Here is a 19,167-nt window from a genome sequence, read left to right as displayed (position 1 = left end):
GGTCACCATGCCTGATTTATGTTCCTAGGAATCAAATCCAGGACTTTGTGGGCTAACAAGCACTCTACCAACAGAACTACATCCTTGGATCCAAAAATTCTAACTCTACTTCCCATGGCTTCTTCCCACTGTCCATCAAAACATAGTACTTACTGGATGCAGATCACAAGACTTTGGGCAAGTCCTGAATGCATGCTCTACTTTCTATAAAAGTCAAATTTATTCATTCAGGAAACTATATTCCTACATATCCCTGTAGTTGTCTAATGAAAACTATAAACAACTAGTCCACAATACAGTTTGTCTACTTTTTCAATATTTACAAAACTTGTTCTTAAATTTTTATAGCATGAATTAGATTTAATGAAAACCATTAGTTTTAGCTTGCTTTTTAGAAATACTGCGAACTAGTGTCATCAAGGATAGACTAGCAAAATTCTAGGAAGTTGGCAATATGTCGATATGTGACAGGGATGGATTCATCCCTAAAAAAATCAATATTCGTGTGTTAATAAACCTAATCTTTAAAAGCCTACCTTTATTGTCTTAAAGAGGAGTACTCATTAACAAAAACAGTGTTTAGAAATATAACAAGGAAAAGAACTGGAGATGCCCAGGCACAAACTATTCTTAGAACAGTGAGTGATCTTTGTAAATTTCACAACTGCGATGACATAAATCATATGGACAGGATTTTTAGGAAACACATAGATTGTTTCAACAAACAGAGCTACTGATAAATTAAAATCCTTATGAATAGTTAATGTTCTCCATATACGTATGTGTTGTTTATCAATAAAGTTGATTTTCAGTGTAGCTTTTCATAAATGCAAGACGTTTACAATACCTAATTCCTCCTCCATTGTAGAACCTTTATTTTGAGAACCAGAAACTCCCAAAACTCTGTTGAACAATATGGAAAAGGCACTGCCCCAGACACCTAAAAGAAAGGAGAAATATAGAATAACTTAAAATGCATCCATGTTTATAATGAGAGAGAGGGAGACAGTGAGAAAGAGAGAGAGAGAGAGAGAGAGAGAGCTTTTGATCACTCACCCATTAGGAAATGCAAAGGGTTTTCTTCATATTTTTTCACAACAGTTCCCATAAAGAACTTGCTTCCAAATAGGTCAGGAGCCATAAAGGTACCATATTTTGCCATGCCAATCTCATATGGACTAAATTCAACCCAATCTAAAAGTATTTTAGAAAAAAAAAGACATTTCATTAATAGGAAAATGATACAGAGACACACATAATTAATAATGACTTAAACAGCACCATGATTAACTTCTCTCGTTATGTTAGTTAATTAAAATATTGATTAATGCCTAATACATGATATGGTATAGTGGGTGAGAAAAAAAAGATGAAGACAATATAAAAAGATCCCTTATAATTGGCACAAAATGAATACTTTTTTATTTAAAAACTCAGAAATCTTTTGCATAGTCCACCTTAAGATTGTTAAACTGAAAGAAAAAAACTCAGACATAAACTCTATTAAGAAAACCAAAGAAATTCAATTCTTTATGATGAATCACACCCTTGACAAAATGGGGAAGAAGTATTTTCTGTGCCTTTACTTAACTTTTTTTATAATCATGTATTCTAAAGTTTCAACCACAATACAAAAGACGTTATTCTGATTTCTTAGCAATACACCAAGTTCGGAACTGTCAGGTACAGTGCACAACGTAACCCTGGAGCCAGGGAGTCTGGGATCAAATCGTATGAAGTAGCTCACAAACTGTGCTCATAACCTGAATACATCAACTATGTCCTCAGGTCTAAGTCCCTACTCTTAACAGCATGAATAAAATCAGTAGGTGGTTTGTAAGATTAAGGTCCCAGTGAACTAAGAAATGGAGGAAGTATAGGGGAAGCCACGACACAGTTCATTTAATAGCAGCCACTGGGATGCTTGTGGTCTGTCCATGGCATCACCGAATCTAATACTGATCTGCATTTTAGTAACTCCAAATGTCTGGGTCTGACTTTTGCTGTGCTGGTCACCACTCCATTGACTTCCTTTCTTAGCATTACTGCCCACAGCAGGATTCTTACTTTAACTCTCTTTAAGGATTGCCTCCCTTGACATAACAGCCCACATCTGGAAAGCCAAGTACTAGAGGGTTTATCTTTAGACATTGTCTTTGTCACCACAGGCATCATCCCATACTCCACAGGGTGCTGCACCCTCTCCCTGGATCTCCACAGGGACTTCCTAAAATATCTCAACCCTCCCCTTTTCCCTCTGCATTCCCACTCCCCCCACAACCCCACTCCCACCTACTGGGGTCAAAATAAACTTGGGAACACAGAAATGACAGAAACCAAGGCCAATTGAAAGCCTTCTCTTGCCTTCTCACCCTGTGACTGAAAGGCAGGTACACCCCATCTGCTCACTTCAACCAATCCTGCGTCAAATTTTCTATTATTGCATATTATTGCACCCTAACCACCCAAGCCTTCCTGCTGTTCCTCAGAAGTCAAGGCCATTTCCATGGGATTCTTTACCTGCTGCTCTTCTCTGCAATTGCATGGCTTCTCTTTACATTTAGTTTGAGATCTTGGCTGAAGATTCTCTATAAAGACCCACATCATTTCCTCCCCTCTCAACTCCAAAATGCCTGCTCTCACTATTTTGCTCAGTTTACTTTTCTGAAATTATACATTCCAAATATATTGTTCAGCAACCACAGGACAAATAAGGACACAATCCACTAGCTTTTCTGTGATTTTTCTGTGGTAAACCTTGATCTGAACTCAATATGGGACAAGGGGCATTCTTACTACATCAGTTATCCCAGTTAACTGAGAGTGTGGACACCTCCTATTGGAGAAATACAAAACTGTTTGACTATTAGAGTCCATGGGGATACTAAACTGCATCGATTACGAACAGTTTTGACTTTCAACTCTAAAACGTTTGAATGTCCAAGAAGTGCGTTGTCATCGTTTTAGAAAAAGGATCATGCTTCACATGTTCTGTTTGCTCAAGGGAGAAGAAAACTTGCCTACCAGAGAGGAAGCTGTAAAATCATAATTGTGATGACATAGCGTGCCTCATTTAAATCCAGGCTGAATGGCGCATCTGAAAGGGCCAGTTTTAGACCAAAGGATGTGGCATTGGAAGACATGACTTGCAGTGAAGCAGAGGCTAGTCAAGAAACTCTTGGGCCGATGTTTTCATTTCTAGCACTGTCTTGGGAACTAACATAAATCTCCTCCCCCTTTCATTTTGATTGATCCCCACTTAATTGCTGCTGTGGGCTGACCACACTGTGATGACAGACATTTTCAAACACTCAGATCTGCCCTCCGCTCCTCGCCGAAGGCCTCCTCCTGTTACTCAGTTCCAACCCTCCAGCAGTTGACTCATACATTTCAATTTCAGCCTCTCTCCTGTATCCTCACTTGCTCATTTCCACTTCCTGTTCAGCACTTCACTGGGATACTCCATCATCACCTCCCACGACCCTTGTCTGAAGACACAACCTCACCACCTTCCCTCCTCTCCAACTTGACTATTTTGGGAAACTATACTATCAGCCCAGATAAATGTTCTATTGACTGACTGATGCATTGATTGCTTAGAGCTCTGTTTACTGCATAAGATCTGTCATCCAGATGTACTGGCATTGAGCATCTATCTACTTGCCTCTTTCTTGAAGAGTATCTCCCTGGTCTCAGGATCTCTTCACAGTGATTCAAGTTGAACTTGAAAATTAAAGTTCCTGCTCCTAACATTTTTACCTTCTTGGCTACCTAAATTATGTTACCAAAGGACTTCAAAAAAACATTTTTAAAAGATTTATTATTTTATGTGTATGCATGTTCTACCTACATGTATGTATTGTATCACATGTATACCAGGTGCCCACAGAGGTGAGAAGAAAACACAGGATCCTCTGAAACAGGAAATAAGGATGGTTGTAAGTAGCCATGTGGATAGTGGGATCTCAACCCAGGTCTTCTGCAAGAGCACCAAGAGTTCTTTAACTGCTGAGCCATCTCTCTAGCCCCTAACCAATGGACTTTTTTGAAAAAATACTAACCCAGTAATTTAAATGCCCAGCGCCAGCCCCAAAGCAATAACCATTTCCCATTATCATAAAACTAAGATAGCTGGAGATACAATTGCTTCTAAATCAGCACTGAAGTCTTTCTCATGGCCACAGTCTACACAGCATATGCATAAGTCCTGGGATCCTCAGTGAGGGGTGCAGGAATGTTAGTGAATCCCCAGAACAGACTTTTGGCTCTTTTCGAAACATGACATTCTGTTCCTATTCAAAGATGCCTTTTACCCCCAAGTCCAACTTGAATCCTATTCCAATCACCTCTGGAAAATATTTTCATGACTATAGTAAAGCTATGCAATGTTATCCTATGTCATATCTACATACTTAAGCCAGAAATTATATTTTAGATGTACATTATTAATTTGTCCAGGTTTCAGTTTTATGTCTTCAATGAGACTATACTTTTGAGGAGAAAAGGCAGTGAGTTTCATAACTATGGTTTCTGTTTTAAAGGTTACCATAAACAAGGCATGGTGATATGCATCGGTAATCCCAACAACTTGGGAATCTACAGAAACATGATATGCATGTCAAAACTATGTCTCAAAATTGATTAACTTATTATCTTTATGCCTAGTCTATAGCCATAAGTCATACTCAGTAAAGGTAAGTTATTCACCTTTGGAAAGCCTTAAACGTGGCTTTAAATCTTCACAGCAATGTAACAGAGTGGAGGAGTCAGATTATTTAATGGTTTAAACACTAATGTTCATTTGTTGAAATTCTTCCAAAGAAAAAACCGTTTAAAGCTGTTCCAAGAGTCTGGAAGAAAAACATTCTCTGGTATTTATGAAGCATAATTGTTGACAAAACTCCTATTAGCTGATTGGGTTCTTTGGCAGTCTTTAGAAAATAATTCACTGATTGTTTCAATCTTTCTGTTCTGTTAAAAAGGTATTCTCTCGCAATAAAGACATGTTTTCCTTCTTTCTTCTTTCTATGTTTTTCTTTTCTAATCACTCAAGTAAAACTACTTGAACATTCATGATATACAACTCAGAATGTCTTATCCGGGTGGGTACCAAATTCCCAGAGCTAATGAAAGACACAACTTGACCCTCCTTATCATAGAGGCTTAATAGTGAAGGTCAATAGTGTGTAGCATCTCATAGAGACAGATTTTCAGGCCAGACACATTCAGATCCAAGATCTACAACTGAAGAGGAACCTGGGCCATTAGCCTCCAGAAAAACTAACTCATATTTTAGTTAATTTTTTTCCTTGTCCATGGTTGTCAACTAAAAGCTCTGAGAAAATAGTTGCCGATGTGAAAAAGGTTTTAGTAATTGTGACAATAATAAAATATCTATATTTCTATAACTGTTAGGTTTATGTATAAATCAGGAATTGTCATTATAACCTCCTCCACCTAGTAAAGGTAATAAATAATAGTATTTAAAATAGCGAGAAAAGTAAATACCAAAGAGATTAAATGACCTGCTGGAGAAATTTCAACATAAAAGTCAAGGCTTACAAATTAAACTCTTATGCCCTTCTGACCTTATCTCCCGTGCTTGTGGGGTAAAAAATGATTTCCCCAGCACTGACGTCTGATGAGAATACTAGTGCTAAGGTCTCAGTCAGTCCCCAAAATTTCAAGTTTCCTCAAAAGAATAGCTAGAGGAAGGGACAATTTCATCACAGCACTTATTTCTCATGTATAACAAAGTCTTAAGTCTCCAGTATAAACCACACCCTGGTCAAAGCTATGGTCCTTGTTGCTGACGGGCATACATGCACATTCTGATGCAAGCCTCTCTCCCACTCTTGACAGCCCAGTAATTAAATTTACCCATATAGACAAAATCCTATTCATCTTTAAGCTCTTGAAGAGTGGTTTTTCTTATGCCATCTTTCACAGAACACACTGATTTCTTAAAATATAAAGAAATTTAATTGCGGCTTGGCACTGACACATTTTCTATATTTTATCACAAGCTTTTGTCAGAACATTACTAAGAGATGAAGGGATGCAGGCTACAAGAAGTCAATGAAAGTTCACCCAAAGATAGCTGTATTCTTTCTCCATTTCCTTAATGCTTACTGTAAACTTCCCAAACAAAGAGCAAGCTCTTACAGGCAGGAATGAAATGCTGTAGCAAGAGACGGGGGTAACTCTGAGAGCCAACAAATCTGTGTCCAATAAGATCAGTTATCAGATAAACCAATATGATGTTATTAGAAGAACAAAGGCTTTCCAAAGTCAGTTCTCAGTTCTGCAGTAGAATGTTACTCATGCTGACTATACAGATCACACCGTGTTTCTGAGATTTTACTGGCTCTTCTGTGATTCAAAGTTAAAAATACTTACCTCCCTAGGATCCACTAAAAGTGGATTAAAATAATATATGTAAATAACACTTTCTGGAAACCATAGCACAATAAACCTTTTAATCCATGTTACTAATAAATATTAATATATTAGTGAACAAATCACTTTTAAATAAACTATTAAGGATTACTGCATGAGAATATTTAGTCAAGGCAAAAAGAGAGTTATATTACAAAAGGGTGATGAATTTACATCTACTAATCCATGTTGGATTTTTAAGAGCTCAATGTGAATGAAGTTATGCAGTTGTGTGTCCCTAAAAACAGTCAATGACATCCCTGCATTGAATATGACTGTGGCTGGGATTCCACAGAAACACATGTACTTTTACAGCACCTGAGAACTGAAGCCACAGAAGAAACACGTGGAACTTCATTTATTAGAAATAAGGCATTCTGCCTTTCAGTTACAAGCATAAACATGGCTGTAACACACCAGGCATCCCATTGTCAGCAGTCAGTAGAAAACGAACCATTCAACAACTGACTGCGTTCACAATTTACTCTCCCTTTCACTGAGCTAAATGAACAGGCATCACATTCAGTCTTGGGGAATACCCTTCCCAATCAGAAAAATCATCTAGCTTATCATTTTTCACAGTTTCAAACTGTCTTGTTACAGAACATGTATCATAACTAGCAACTGAAATTATGAATTTTTTACATAAAGAAAATCATTAGAAATTTCCTTCTTAAGGGATTTGTCTGATAAACGAGACAACATACCAGCAAACATCAGCTCTGACACATCAGGTTTGACATGGAGACAGGTGAAGAGAGGCAAGGGGCACCGAGCTTCGTTGACCTTTTCCTTCAAACTACTCAAGGTAGTGCTCATTCTCTGTCCATACACACAAAATAGAACAAAATGACTTTAAATACATAGACATGGATATAGATAAAAACTATTTGAAATACTATGTTCAAGCAAATTATTTGAATTATTATAATAAAATTACGTCCTATTGTTTCTGCAAATCTCTGGACTCAAACAGACACCAAAAATAAAGTTCTGTGGAAAATGTCATCTTTATTCTAAAACAAACAAATCTCTGGGGATTGTATCAACATTTGTAGTGGAGGGACATTTGGCAGTCGTAGTGCTGGGAACTAATTCTCGGCTGGAGTCCCTGGCACAGGATGTCCTTTCTCTCCTGCTTTATCTTCAGATGAAATGTCACCCGGTGGTGATACATCAAGTATATTTGTTTTCTATGGTACATTTCCTTTTCTGACTCTTACCAGACAGAGGTTATGACTAGTCTTCTGTCATCTTTTTTATTATTACCATTATTATATTACTACTATTATTTATTAATATTATTGCCATTTTGAGACAGGATCTCTTTGTGTAGATGTGATTGTCCTGGAACTCACTCTGTAGACGAGGCTGTCCTTGAACTCACAGAGATTCACCTGGTTCTGCATCCCTAGTGCTGGTATATAAGGTATGCACTCCCAAACTCGCCATTTATTTATTATTTTAAAATATGCAATATGAATATCTGTTTATGTGTGGACATGCGCATGTGAGCGCAGGTGCTCATAGAGGCCAGTGGTGTTGAATCCTCCTGAAGCTGGAATTACAGGCAGTTGTGAGCTGCCAGACAGTGATGATGGGAATTTAACTCAGGTCCTCTGCAAGAGAAGTACATGCTCTTATCTGCTGAGGAGAGTAAAATCTCCTCTTTTTTTTTCTATTTTTAACAGTATTTGCATTCACCTTTTCACCTAAAGAGAATACCATTCGTAAAGGGAATTGACATTGAGAATTTGACATTTCAAAAGAAAAATATAAAAGTTCTTTCACAGATGTCAAGTTGACAATAGTTTGAATTAGTTGATGAGTACTAGTTTAAAGCAAAAATCCTAACATCTGGTGCATGTGTTTAGCACATATACTGCTGAAGAAATAAACTGAGTGGCATAGACTGTACAAAACATCTTGTGCCTTCTCCACTGGCAGACATCATAAATAACTTACATTGCCTACTACAGTTAGAAGGATTACAATTTGACCAAGACTTACATTTTGAATTAGTGTTTCTCCTATCAACATCCCAAAGATGTCAGTAAAGGTGACAGGTTGGCCAGAGCTTTTCTTCTTCCATAAAGACTCAACATATCTTTTAACTTTTTGCGGTGTGAGAAGTAAGAGGGGGTTGTGGCTAACGTTCTTCATGAGCTCTTCATTAATCTGCTCTGGGCCTTTTTCTGGAAAATCGGGGTGCGAGTACAAGGTTGACATGTACCTGGAAAAAAAGTCATGACGTCATTAGTAAAGATAAAGAGCATTCCATCGACATCTCCAAAAAAAGGAGGCGCTCTGGCACTCTCCAGCACAAGATAAAGAATGGTGGTTAGATTTGGCTAACCCTCTGTCTGTTTGGAGGCATTAATTTATAAGAAGCAAATATGTCAATCAGAAATGGCCTGGTCTATGATGGGCAGCAAATTAGGGGAGAATAGATCTACAAGAGGGAAGGAGAGTTCTCCCAGTTCTCAGGGAAGCATGAGCAGTTCTACTATCCACTGGCCTGCCAGGAGTGATTGTCCTTATCATACTCACTGGGCACGGATGACTACGCTTCAGAGTCATGTATAAACTGATTTTCTGGATGTAAAAGCAGTCAGGAAATGGATAATCTCACTTTCCATGATGCCGATCTACATGAAGAAATTGTGTCCACTACTATGGGTGCATGGAGTTCTTGACAAATGTTTTCCTTTCTTTCTCCCCTCTTTCCTTACCTTTTTCTGTTTTTGTCTCTTTTTAAAATTGTGCATTTCCAACTAGTTAAAATTCAAAACTTTGCCCAAGGTAGAACTCTGAATTCTTAAAGATACGAACTGAAGTCAAACACCCTAGAGAAGAATAAGGCCTCCTGGCTGATGAAATCTGTTGGCCAATAGATTTGTGGCCACTTTGAGTGATACCAAAATCACCATGAGCCTGGAATTTATTATCCAGATAAGAAATCTTATGTTCCTGGTCTCCTTGCTATGAACCAAAATTTCTAGTGCTGTAGAGCTCCTACAGAGAGATCCTTTGCTTATCTGTCTCCATTAATAAATTCTGACCTGCTTCAAGAAAAATAAACTTTTATTATTACCATTCTCAGGCTTGGTAGATAACCTGATATATGCAACAGTTTACTGCATGGACAGAACAAACACGATGAGAGATACTCTAATTATACCCAAACAACTCCATGAAATAGCCATTTGTTAATCTATATACATGCCATCATGGCTTATCTTCTCTTTAGGAAGGGAAGTATAACTCTTACTGAGACCTGCTTTGTTTTAGGTTAGGCACTATGCTGGTTAGATGCTACTAGATCCTGTCTTAAAGATTCACAATGACTTACAAATATCCAGTTTTGTTTTGTTTTTAAAAAAAGAATTGGCAAAGTAAATAATAGGCCCATATAATCGATTAATAAAAAAGAATTAGAATTTAAAACATGCCCTATCTTCTAGTAAGCTTTATTTATTTTTTTCATTGATTTGTTTTTATTTGGTTGGTTTGTCTATTTTTTTCTCAGGATCTCTCTATCATGTAGTTTTTGCTGCCTTGGAACTGTCTATGTAGACTAAATTGGTTTCATACTAACAGATATGCACCTGCTTCTGCTTCCCAAGTGCTGTGATTAAAGACATACATCACCATACCCGGATTGGTTTGGTTTATGACCTATGATCTCACTAAGTAGCTTATTCTAGCCTCAAACTGCTAAAGCTACTGCCAAAGCTTTGAATGTGTAGGCTCTAATTTTTAAACTATTTTTACAAGATTTCAAGGCTTACAAAACAAATTATTCTCACTACATAATAAATGAGAATATACTTTTGTATTCAGAGTTTCTTAAGGACAAGATTATAGGTTGAAAAAATAAGTTAATGAATGGAATATGAAAGATCACATACAGAACATATGCTTAACAACCAAAAAGAAAAGCTACTTAAATGTTTTGATCATAAAAACTAAATCTATAATTGTCCCCTAACATCTGGTACATTTAAGTCATTCAAAGCTTACCAGAACTCTGGTTAGTACAACCACCAAAAAAACTATAAAAGGACATCATAGAGTAATTGAAAGATACAGTCTCCATCAACTTGGACAATTATCTAAAAGTCCACATCATGATTCATGAATATCAAGAAAGACCCAATGCTCTAGACCCTGCTAAGCTGTAGTAGATACGTATGTTGCTACAGTTATTTATATTTAAGGGCATCAGAATATTTAAAAATAAATAGAGACTCTCATGTGCTCTGAAAATATCCAGAATATAGTTCATTCTTTCTGGGAGTTTTGCAAGGGATTTCTTCATTTTATTACCAAGAATAGTTGAGGATTTAGCTCTGTGGTAGAACACTAGGATACCATGTATGAGGCCCTGAGTTTAAACCTTAACAGCAAACCAAATCAAACAAAAAAGTCAATGCAAATTACCAAGAATAATTCTACTACTGCCTCTACAACATATTAAAATATATTTTATTTAACTTCACATAGATTGCATGTTTTTGAATTTTGGAAAGCTTAGTTTTAAAGTTCATGAAGGCTATGCATTATAGCATCCATTTTCATACCTCCATCAACACTTCTCCTTCCTATCATTCCTGTATTTAATGTATCCAATTTAGTCTATTTCATTATAAGAAACATTATATCTTTTTCTGAGTGAGACAGGATGAATGTGAGCAAGGAAAGCAAAACTTCACATTGAGTCACAGAATGATTTTTTAAGGCCAAGTGAAAGGGGTTTGATGCGGTCATTCTGCCACCGAAAGCTGTCATTCCTTTTGTGCACAGACAGATATAATTATCCAAATTCTATTTATATTGCAGTACAACTTCTTCATCTATATTTAGCTGAATTTGGAATGAATCAATATGAACTGTAAGAAGCACTCTTCCCAAAGGCTTGAGACACTAGCAAGATCTAAAGACTCACCTCCTCCCTTGTATTTCTCCCAACTTTCACCTATCACTGCTGCAAGAGAAAACTCTTCCTTAGTTGTTAGAGGTAGCTTAAAATCTCAGACGATGTCCATGCCAGAAATAGAACTTTCCAAAAGAACACAGTGTATATAGATGTGAGCCTACCACTCTTTTGATCACAAAGAGAATGGTTATCTTCTATTCTCTGTTTCTATCCTCCAACAGGTGAAGAAAACTCATTCAACCTCACTCTATCTTTACTTTGCATTTTTCTCAGGAAACACTTGACTTGGGAATTTAATCTCCAGTTTACAAACACAAAACACAAAAACCTAGAATAGTTTATTGGCACTGAGTTCATGGTCTTTGCTGTTCAACCCTTATGAACACATACTCTGTAGAATTCACAAGGGTGAGTTAGATAACCTTTCCATGATACCACTGTGACTACCTGGATTTGAATTTTGGCCCTAGCACTGCCTAAACATAGAATAATAGGCAACTAGATTTTCTGTGTAGCTCTTTCTCTGTCTCCTTGGCTTGATCCAGAAGAAAATGTAACTGGTTTTCTGCATATAAAACCACCTGAAGCTCACATTTATAACACCAAGTGATAATCCCAAAGATAAGTCTTTGTTTTGATCCCAATTATGCCAATCAAGTTTCCAAAACAGAGTGCATTGGATAGAACTTCTATAAAACAATGAATGAAATAGTCTTATATTTACTTATGTAAGAATCACTAAGTAGTTAAATATAATTTTCAACATATTAATAATATAAGATACCTCACTGTTTCTACACAAATGGGTTTAAATGTTTAAATATGATTTTTTTTGGTATTTTGAGACAGGGTTTCTCTGTAGCTTTTGTGCCTGTCCTGGAACTAGCTCTTGTAGACCAGGCTCACCTCGAAGTAAAAAAAATTCACCTGCTTCTGCCTCCCGAGTGCTGGGATTAAAGGTGTGTGCCACCACCGCCTGGCTTTAAATGTATTATTTTTAATGCTATACTACTTCAGAGTGGAAAAATGCTAAATTCAATCCCTATCTTCAAATCCTATAGCCCACAGTGTAGATTTCAAAGTATTGGTGCCCAGCCCCTCAGATGTACTGAGTGAGTACACTTACATGTATACGTTAAGACTTTTTATACTTGAGAATGTATCAAAGTAGTTCTTCTCAATCAAGATTCTGCATAACTTGAGAAGACCCTCCACATTGTTCTAGGAATCCTCCATTTTAGTGAACATTTTCATTCTCAAAGTTTATGCTCGTCAATTTAAGAGAAGAGGCATTATTACTACTCTCTGTAGACATGGAGATACTTTGATTTCTCTCTAGAGGGTGATTCCATACAAACAGGGTGATTACAATTATATATTATATAGCCCCTTCCAGTGCTACAAGATAACAGTTTCTCTGAGGAAGAGAGCTTTACTAAAAGCCTATGCAAGAGAACACAGACTTACCATCACGACTTTCCTTAGTTTACTCATGCCAAGTCTCCTGAATTTAGATTTAATGAGTCACAGGAATCATCCAAAAATAATTTCAGAAATAATTACTTGAAGGTAGCTACAGTTACAAGAGAAGCTTTGTCCAACCTGAAATTTGACTTTGTGATCACAGAGAACTGTCTGGGAGGTCCAGGGCTACTCCACATATATTTGTACTATCTCATTTATGCCAAATTATGGTCATGTCTCCATAGAATATGAAACATTACAGAATACTGAGGTGTAATTTGTTTTTCCAAGTCTTCCTGATTTCCTTCCTCTGAACTTTTTACTTTCTTACCCATCTTTCTCAAATATGAATTATTAACATGAATCACCCTCAACCTTGCTTATATCTCAGGAAATGCCTCCTCTTCTCAATGCAATTTTCCCTATGTAATCTGTCTCTATGTCTTTCTTATCTATCACCTATGACATTTTACTTTCTTGTCTTTCAACTACCACTATGTGCTGTTCCTTTTACCTCAGACATCTATGTAAATATCCAGGTCTCTTAAACTTCAAAAGCAAAGTAAGTAAACCCCATAATGTCCTCAAACCCTGACATTATTTTTTACCCTTTCTGATCAGTTTTTATTTTTCAGGTTTCACATTGCCATATATGAACTTCTGCTTTTGGTTCATGTAATTTCATGACTAAAATAACTTTTATTAACTTAATTGGAGGATTCCTAATTTAAACCACAAACATTTTCCAAACTCAGGCTAGGTTGTTTCTCCAAGCTCTGACCATTCCTGACCTCTGAGACCCATCTTTTCCTTGACTCTCCTCTCTCAGGCTTTCTTGCTAATTCTATTAGTTGTCTTCCTCCTCTTTTATCTGTCACATTTTGGTGTTCTCAGGATTCTACACATTAAACTACCATAGCTCAGGTATCCAAGTGAAAAATCTGTGGAATTACTAACGCTTGTTATACAGATATAATTTGGCAAAAGGGAGGTTGTGGAGAAGACCTGGCATCAAGGAGAAAAGCAGTTTAAGTAGCAAATGGTGACACAGAGGAGAGGACAATCAGAGAGGATTAATCACTCCCTTTAAGAAGGGCAGTATGTGTGATTATCACAACCCTGAGCTCCTAACTTCACCAGAGGAAATCAAGGAAAATATGTACCAACCAATGGAAATGGCCTGTGAGTGAACATTTATTAGAAAGATTTAAAGACAGAGGGTCATTCATGGAAATGAAATAAAAATAGTAAAGCTAATATTTAAAGAAAAAAAAGGCAGAGCAGATATCATGCCTATTCCAAAGTGTACCCAAACTTAAAACTCTCTTACATTTCACAGGACTTTTTCTCGGGTTCCTGAGAAAAGCATGTAAGAAGATATTTGTAATCTAGGACAAAGGAAACGACTACAGGCCTAATCCATGTCAAAAATACATAACTCTACCCCAGTGCTCAAAGATTAAACATCATTTATTGGATGCATTTAAGAAAATAGAGCTCTAGCTGTAGTCAGTAAATGGCAACAAGAATCAAATAAATATTGAGTGAAGAAAATAAAATCAAGCAGAAGCAAATAATAAAATTATTCGTGAGAGTTTGGACAAAAGGGTCCAAGTGTTTTCACCTCATTACTCATTAAACAGGCAGTTGCATGCTTCTTCCTCCAGGGAAAGAAGAATGACGGTTACACCCTTCCCTCAGAAGACATCAATCATGTTGAGGGCACAGTGATGGTGACAAACGTGGCCCTGGGTTAGTGGTTATTTAACTGCAGGATCTGGATCAACATATTTAGGAAAAATATTTTTTAAGCAACTCTAGGTTATCTATATAGGAAACTTTATATAGTATGTCAGAAGCAGCTGGTTAGCTCAGTTGCTTAGAACATGGGACTAACACCATATCATACAAATAACACTCTCAGAGAGGACTGGATTTAGCACAAAAAAGTTAGAATATGAACCTTAAAGCAGATGTATCTTGTGATGAACAAGTTACTTGGCCTGTGAGTCAAATTTCTCTAGTTAAAAAGTGAAGCTTATATCCACCTCGTGGGATGAAATGACAGACACTTTAAGAATACTAAACATCGGTGCTACACACATTATTAGAAATGGGCTAGTCCAGGTGTGAGAGTTAGCCGAGAAGAGGCTAGATATAATGGGCCAAGCAGTGTTTAAAAAAAAAAAGAATACTAAACATGTAAAATACAAGAATTCGGCACATAAACTTTTCCATGGCTCAATAACCTAATCAGCCTCCCAGATCAGGGACAAACATATTGTAATGAGCTAATACTCTTATTTGAGACATCTAAAAAAGACCAACGACTTGATTTTCTCTCTGAAAGGATTCAAATTCTTTGGCGGGAGCGGAAGGGGAGGAGTTCGAGACAGGGTTTCTCTGTATATCCCTGGCTATCCTGGAAACTTACTCCATAGACCAGCCTGGCTTCAAACTCAGAGACCTACCTGCCCTGCTTCCCAAGTTCTGGGAAAAAAAAGTGTGTGCCACCATAGCTCAGCCATTTATATGATTTTCAGTGTGCTGGTACGGGTTAGACACACCAAAAGTATGTACGGTCTCTCTGAAACTGTTATATACATATATTCACAAAAGGTAAATTCACAGGAGAATAATGTTACCCATGTGGGTGTTATAGTTATCCACCTAGCTCAGCTGAGTTTAAATAGACTTAAAGGAATAGTTCAATATTCTGTTAAATGGAAGCAAATGAGGCCTCCTGCACCTGTGCTGCCCAGAGTCATTTTCTCTCTTCTGTAGCCTACAACATTTTGTATTTTTTTCCTATTTGCCCTAAAGAGGAAGATGAATACCTCGTGAATCACATAGACTTAGACATGTTTTCTGGAGGAGTCCAAATCAGCAAATTATAGAAAGATTAAATTAATTATGGGTGGAGTATGCTATTCCACTACTGTCATTTTTATCTAAAATCATCTTCAACAGGCTATCCTTTTATTTCATGCCCTAACAACAATTTTTGTCAAAACAGGCTTTGGAGAGTAAATGGATGACCAAAGTTTTAACTAAAGACAGGTAGTTATCATAGTAAGACATTCTTAATTTGGAATGAAAGATTTTAGCAATTTGAAGTTAAGATATAATTTTCTAAGTTTCCCTTTCATGATATTTGAATTAGATAAATTGTAAACCTTTAGAAAAATAAAATTCAAATCAACTAAAAATGTATACTAACCATGTGGAGCCAGAAAGACCAGCAATGTAGGTAGCACAATCCAAAATCCCAGATTCATACAGCGCCTTCATCACACCAGAGAATCCCACCATGGCCCGGAAACCCCCACCTGAACCCAAAATGGCCACCACAGGCACCTGGAATGAAGCAACACAGAGGGTATACAAACAGCAAAACCCACAAATTAATTAATTTCCAGTTTCAACTCTAAGGCTAGAAACAATTCATTGTTATACAAAGAAACAGGTATCACTCACATCTTGGCGATATTTAATTTTCTTCCGCATGTTTATTTATTTTATTTTGTAAATTTAATGTTTTTAAAGAAGTATTTCATTGTAAAAATCAAGAATCAAAGTCAACTGGAAAATGTATTATTATAATAATAGTTATAACAGCAACCAGCACAGCAAAGCTCTGTGCTTGTTTGCAGTTGCAATCTGAAGCTTGCTTTCGGGGGCATTGCTTCATTTGGTCCCTTAGACTTCCCGAACGGTCTAAGAAGAGTAATTCTCCTTCTCTGTCACTTTCACAGTTGGCAGAAGCAATCTGTCAGTTGGGCAAACAGCTTGATTTTTAGGGCGCATTTACAGGAAGCATTTTTAACTTTGGTGACAGATCTGAAGCGAGGGGTGAGAGGCATGTGGTCAGAGGCATTTTTATTTCCATTTGAAAGGGGTTAAGTTAAGCACCCACAATATAGGCTCCATAAACAAACAGCTAATAACTAGTACACCCAAGAATCACACTAAGGTACAACTCACACCTAAAGCCATGCTCTTTGTTTTTTGGTGTTGTTATAGAGACGGGAAAGATTTATTGAGGGAAATTCCCGGATGCATGGGCAAACTGCACCTCATACTCATGTATAACATCAAATAATATCAAGACAATTCTGTGCAATACATGTGGAGTAAATTTGGATGCTAAAATAGTCTTCTAAACAGGCATTCCGAAATAACATTTTGTGTAACAATGTGTGCATCTTTTAGTCCTGGTTGCTATTTGAAGAGAATCAGATAAGAGATGGCTCTTAGGTTATATTTGGTCATAACATTGTTAATACTTGCGCATAAATGTGTCAAGAAATACTTCACGTACTTTCTCTTAGGATTACAGGAAATGACCTTGCATTTACCAAAAAATCCTGTGTTTTGATTTAACCTCTCTTGATGTATGGGTTTACAAATCCTATTATTTTTCTTCCTTAGAGAAGAAAGCTCTAAGATGCTTAAGGCCTCTGACCTTCCCGTAGATTGCAACCTCTTATCATCACAAAAGACAGTTTTCCCATGGTTCTGTGTTGGGTCTCACTAAGGAAACAGATCCAACACAATGTGTGTCTATACGGAAAGACATTCATTATAAGAGATTGGTTCACACAATTGTAGAGACTAGAAAGTTCAAAGCTGCAGTGTGGACCAGTGAGGTCCAGGCCTAGAAAAGCTGATGGTACAAACAAAGTCTGAAGGTAGGTGCTACACAATTCCTTCCTGATCTCAGCAGCTCTTCTCTTAGGGAGAAGTTACTCAAATTAGAGACACTGTGCCAGTAACAAGCTTGCTAGTCAGATTTGAATTCCACAACAACAATGATGAAAGAGAACGCTATAGTTTAGAGAAATTACTTCAAGTGGACACACAGGGCATGCCAAAGGGCAGTTGATTTCAAAGGGCACCAACATGTAAAAACCAAAATTCACTTTATCTGAACAAGAAGTTGCATGTTTCCCAAAGGTTTCTGTCCCAAATTATCTAAAGCAATATCTGTTGTTTTTGTTTAAGAGTATTTAGAACCATAAGCTCTTAGACAATTAGAAACCTTAACTATTGGGTTACTCTCCAGGCAGGAAACTTAGGATATTACATTTAACAGTTATTGTCACAGGATGTTATACAATCAACAATAGCACCTAACAGTGTTTATACTGAATGGTTTTGTTGACTAACTACTATGCACTCTGCATATTTTGCTAGATACATCACAGTCTTGGTATTCATTTCCTTGACTCTGTAAGAGACATCATCTCAGCTGAAGCAAAAGCAAACACAGCGCGTGCCCAAGATTCATTTCCTTGACTCTGTAAGAGGCATCATCTCAGCTGAAGCACAAGCAAACACAGCGCATGCCCAAGATTTGAACTCATTAAGGTCCTGCACTGAACGCGGCCTCTTTTTAAAAATCAAAAGCTGTCTACTTTCTCTTGTTTAATGAAAAGAAAAAAAAGAAAGAAAAGGGGGTATAGAAGGTCAGCAAGGGTGGGTTTGAGATGTCTGGCCGGGGTTAGTGGGCATTGCGACAACATGGCTTCTCCTTTGGCATGTTTTTTAATTGTGATGTTTAATGGAAACCCTTGCAATTTAAGATGACACTTTTAAAATAATATTCTCTCTTAATGATGACTTGAGCCCTGCCAATCAACGGGAGAATGAGCAGAACCTGTAGGGGTTTATTTGGAGTTCACATTCTCTGTTGTAACTTAATTTTTATTTATTTTTTTTATTTTTAGATTTTTGGTTTTCACTGGCAGGAAAGAGATGCTCATTTTAAATGTTGAAGTGTACAAGTTGCTTTGTTACAATAAAACCAATGTGTACACACACAAATACACACACACACAGAGAGAGAGAGAGAGAGAGAGAGAGAGAGAGAGAGAGAGAGAGAGAGAGAAGCAAAAGCAGGATAGGAACATTCTTGACTTCTTGACTTTGATATTTTCGTAAGACGGGTCTTGAGAAGAACCAACTTCCCCTTTCCCAGTGAACAACTATAAAGTCCTGATGAGAAAATGAAGATACTTACAAGAAACAGAAAAACAGTAGACTAAGAAACACAAAGATTAGCTTGATAATAATAGAAAAATATTTTATGGGAATAAATGGTATTGATACAGTCTGTGGTGTAGGTTGTGTCTAAGCTGATTATTTCTATCAAGAAGGGAAGGAGTTGATAAAAGTCAAACTAGAATTCTAGAAACCATCCACACTAATATGGCCCATGAAAATTCACACTAAATGACCCGTGGACATCCACATTAATATGGCCCGTGGACATCCACACTAACATGACCTGTGGACATCCACACTAATATGGCCCACTGACATCC

The 19,167-nt window shown here is 37.1% G+C and overlaps 1 protein-coding gene across 1 annotated transcript in view; it reads right to left on the bottom strand.

Moving 5' to 3' along the window:
- The window catches only part of Pla2g4a (phospholipase A2 group IVA), a 139,304-nt gene that overhangs the window by 31,945 nt on the left and 88,192 nt on the right, over positions 1 to 19,167 (bottom strand). Inside the window, exons 8-12 of the mRNA XM_041662737.1 lie at positions 16,062 to 16,198; positions 8,449 to 8,671; positions 7,146 to 7,260; positions 1,057 to 1,194; positions 848 to 940 (exon numbers count right to left, since the gene is read on the bottom strand). Coding sequence (XP_041518671.1) covers positions 848 to 940; positions 1,057 to 1,194; positions 7,146 to 7,260; positions 8,449 to 8,671; positions 16,062 to 16,198 — 706 coding nt within the window. The remainder of the gene's footprint in view (positions 1 to 847; positions 941 to 1,056; positions 1,195 to 7,145; positions 7,261 to 8,448; positions 8,672 to 16,061; positions 16,199 to 19,167) is intronic.

This window comes from Microtus oregoni, unplaced genomic scaffold, assembly GCF_018167655.1.
Source record: "Microtus oregoni isolate MIOR12 unplaced genomic scaffold, Mior012 000013F_ref0000133, whole genome shotgun sequence".
NCBI classification, from domain to species: domain Eukaryota; kingdom Metazoa; phylum Chordata; class Mammalia; order Rodentia; family Cricetidae; genus Microtus; species Microtus oregoni.
This window is presented reverse-complemented; position numbering and strand designations above follow the sequence as displayed.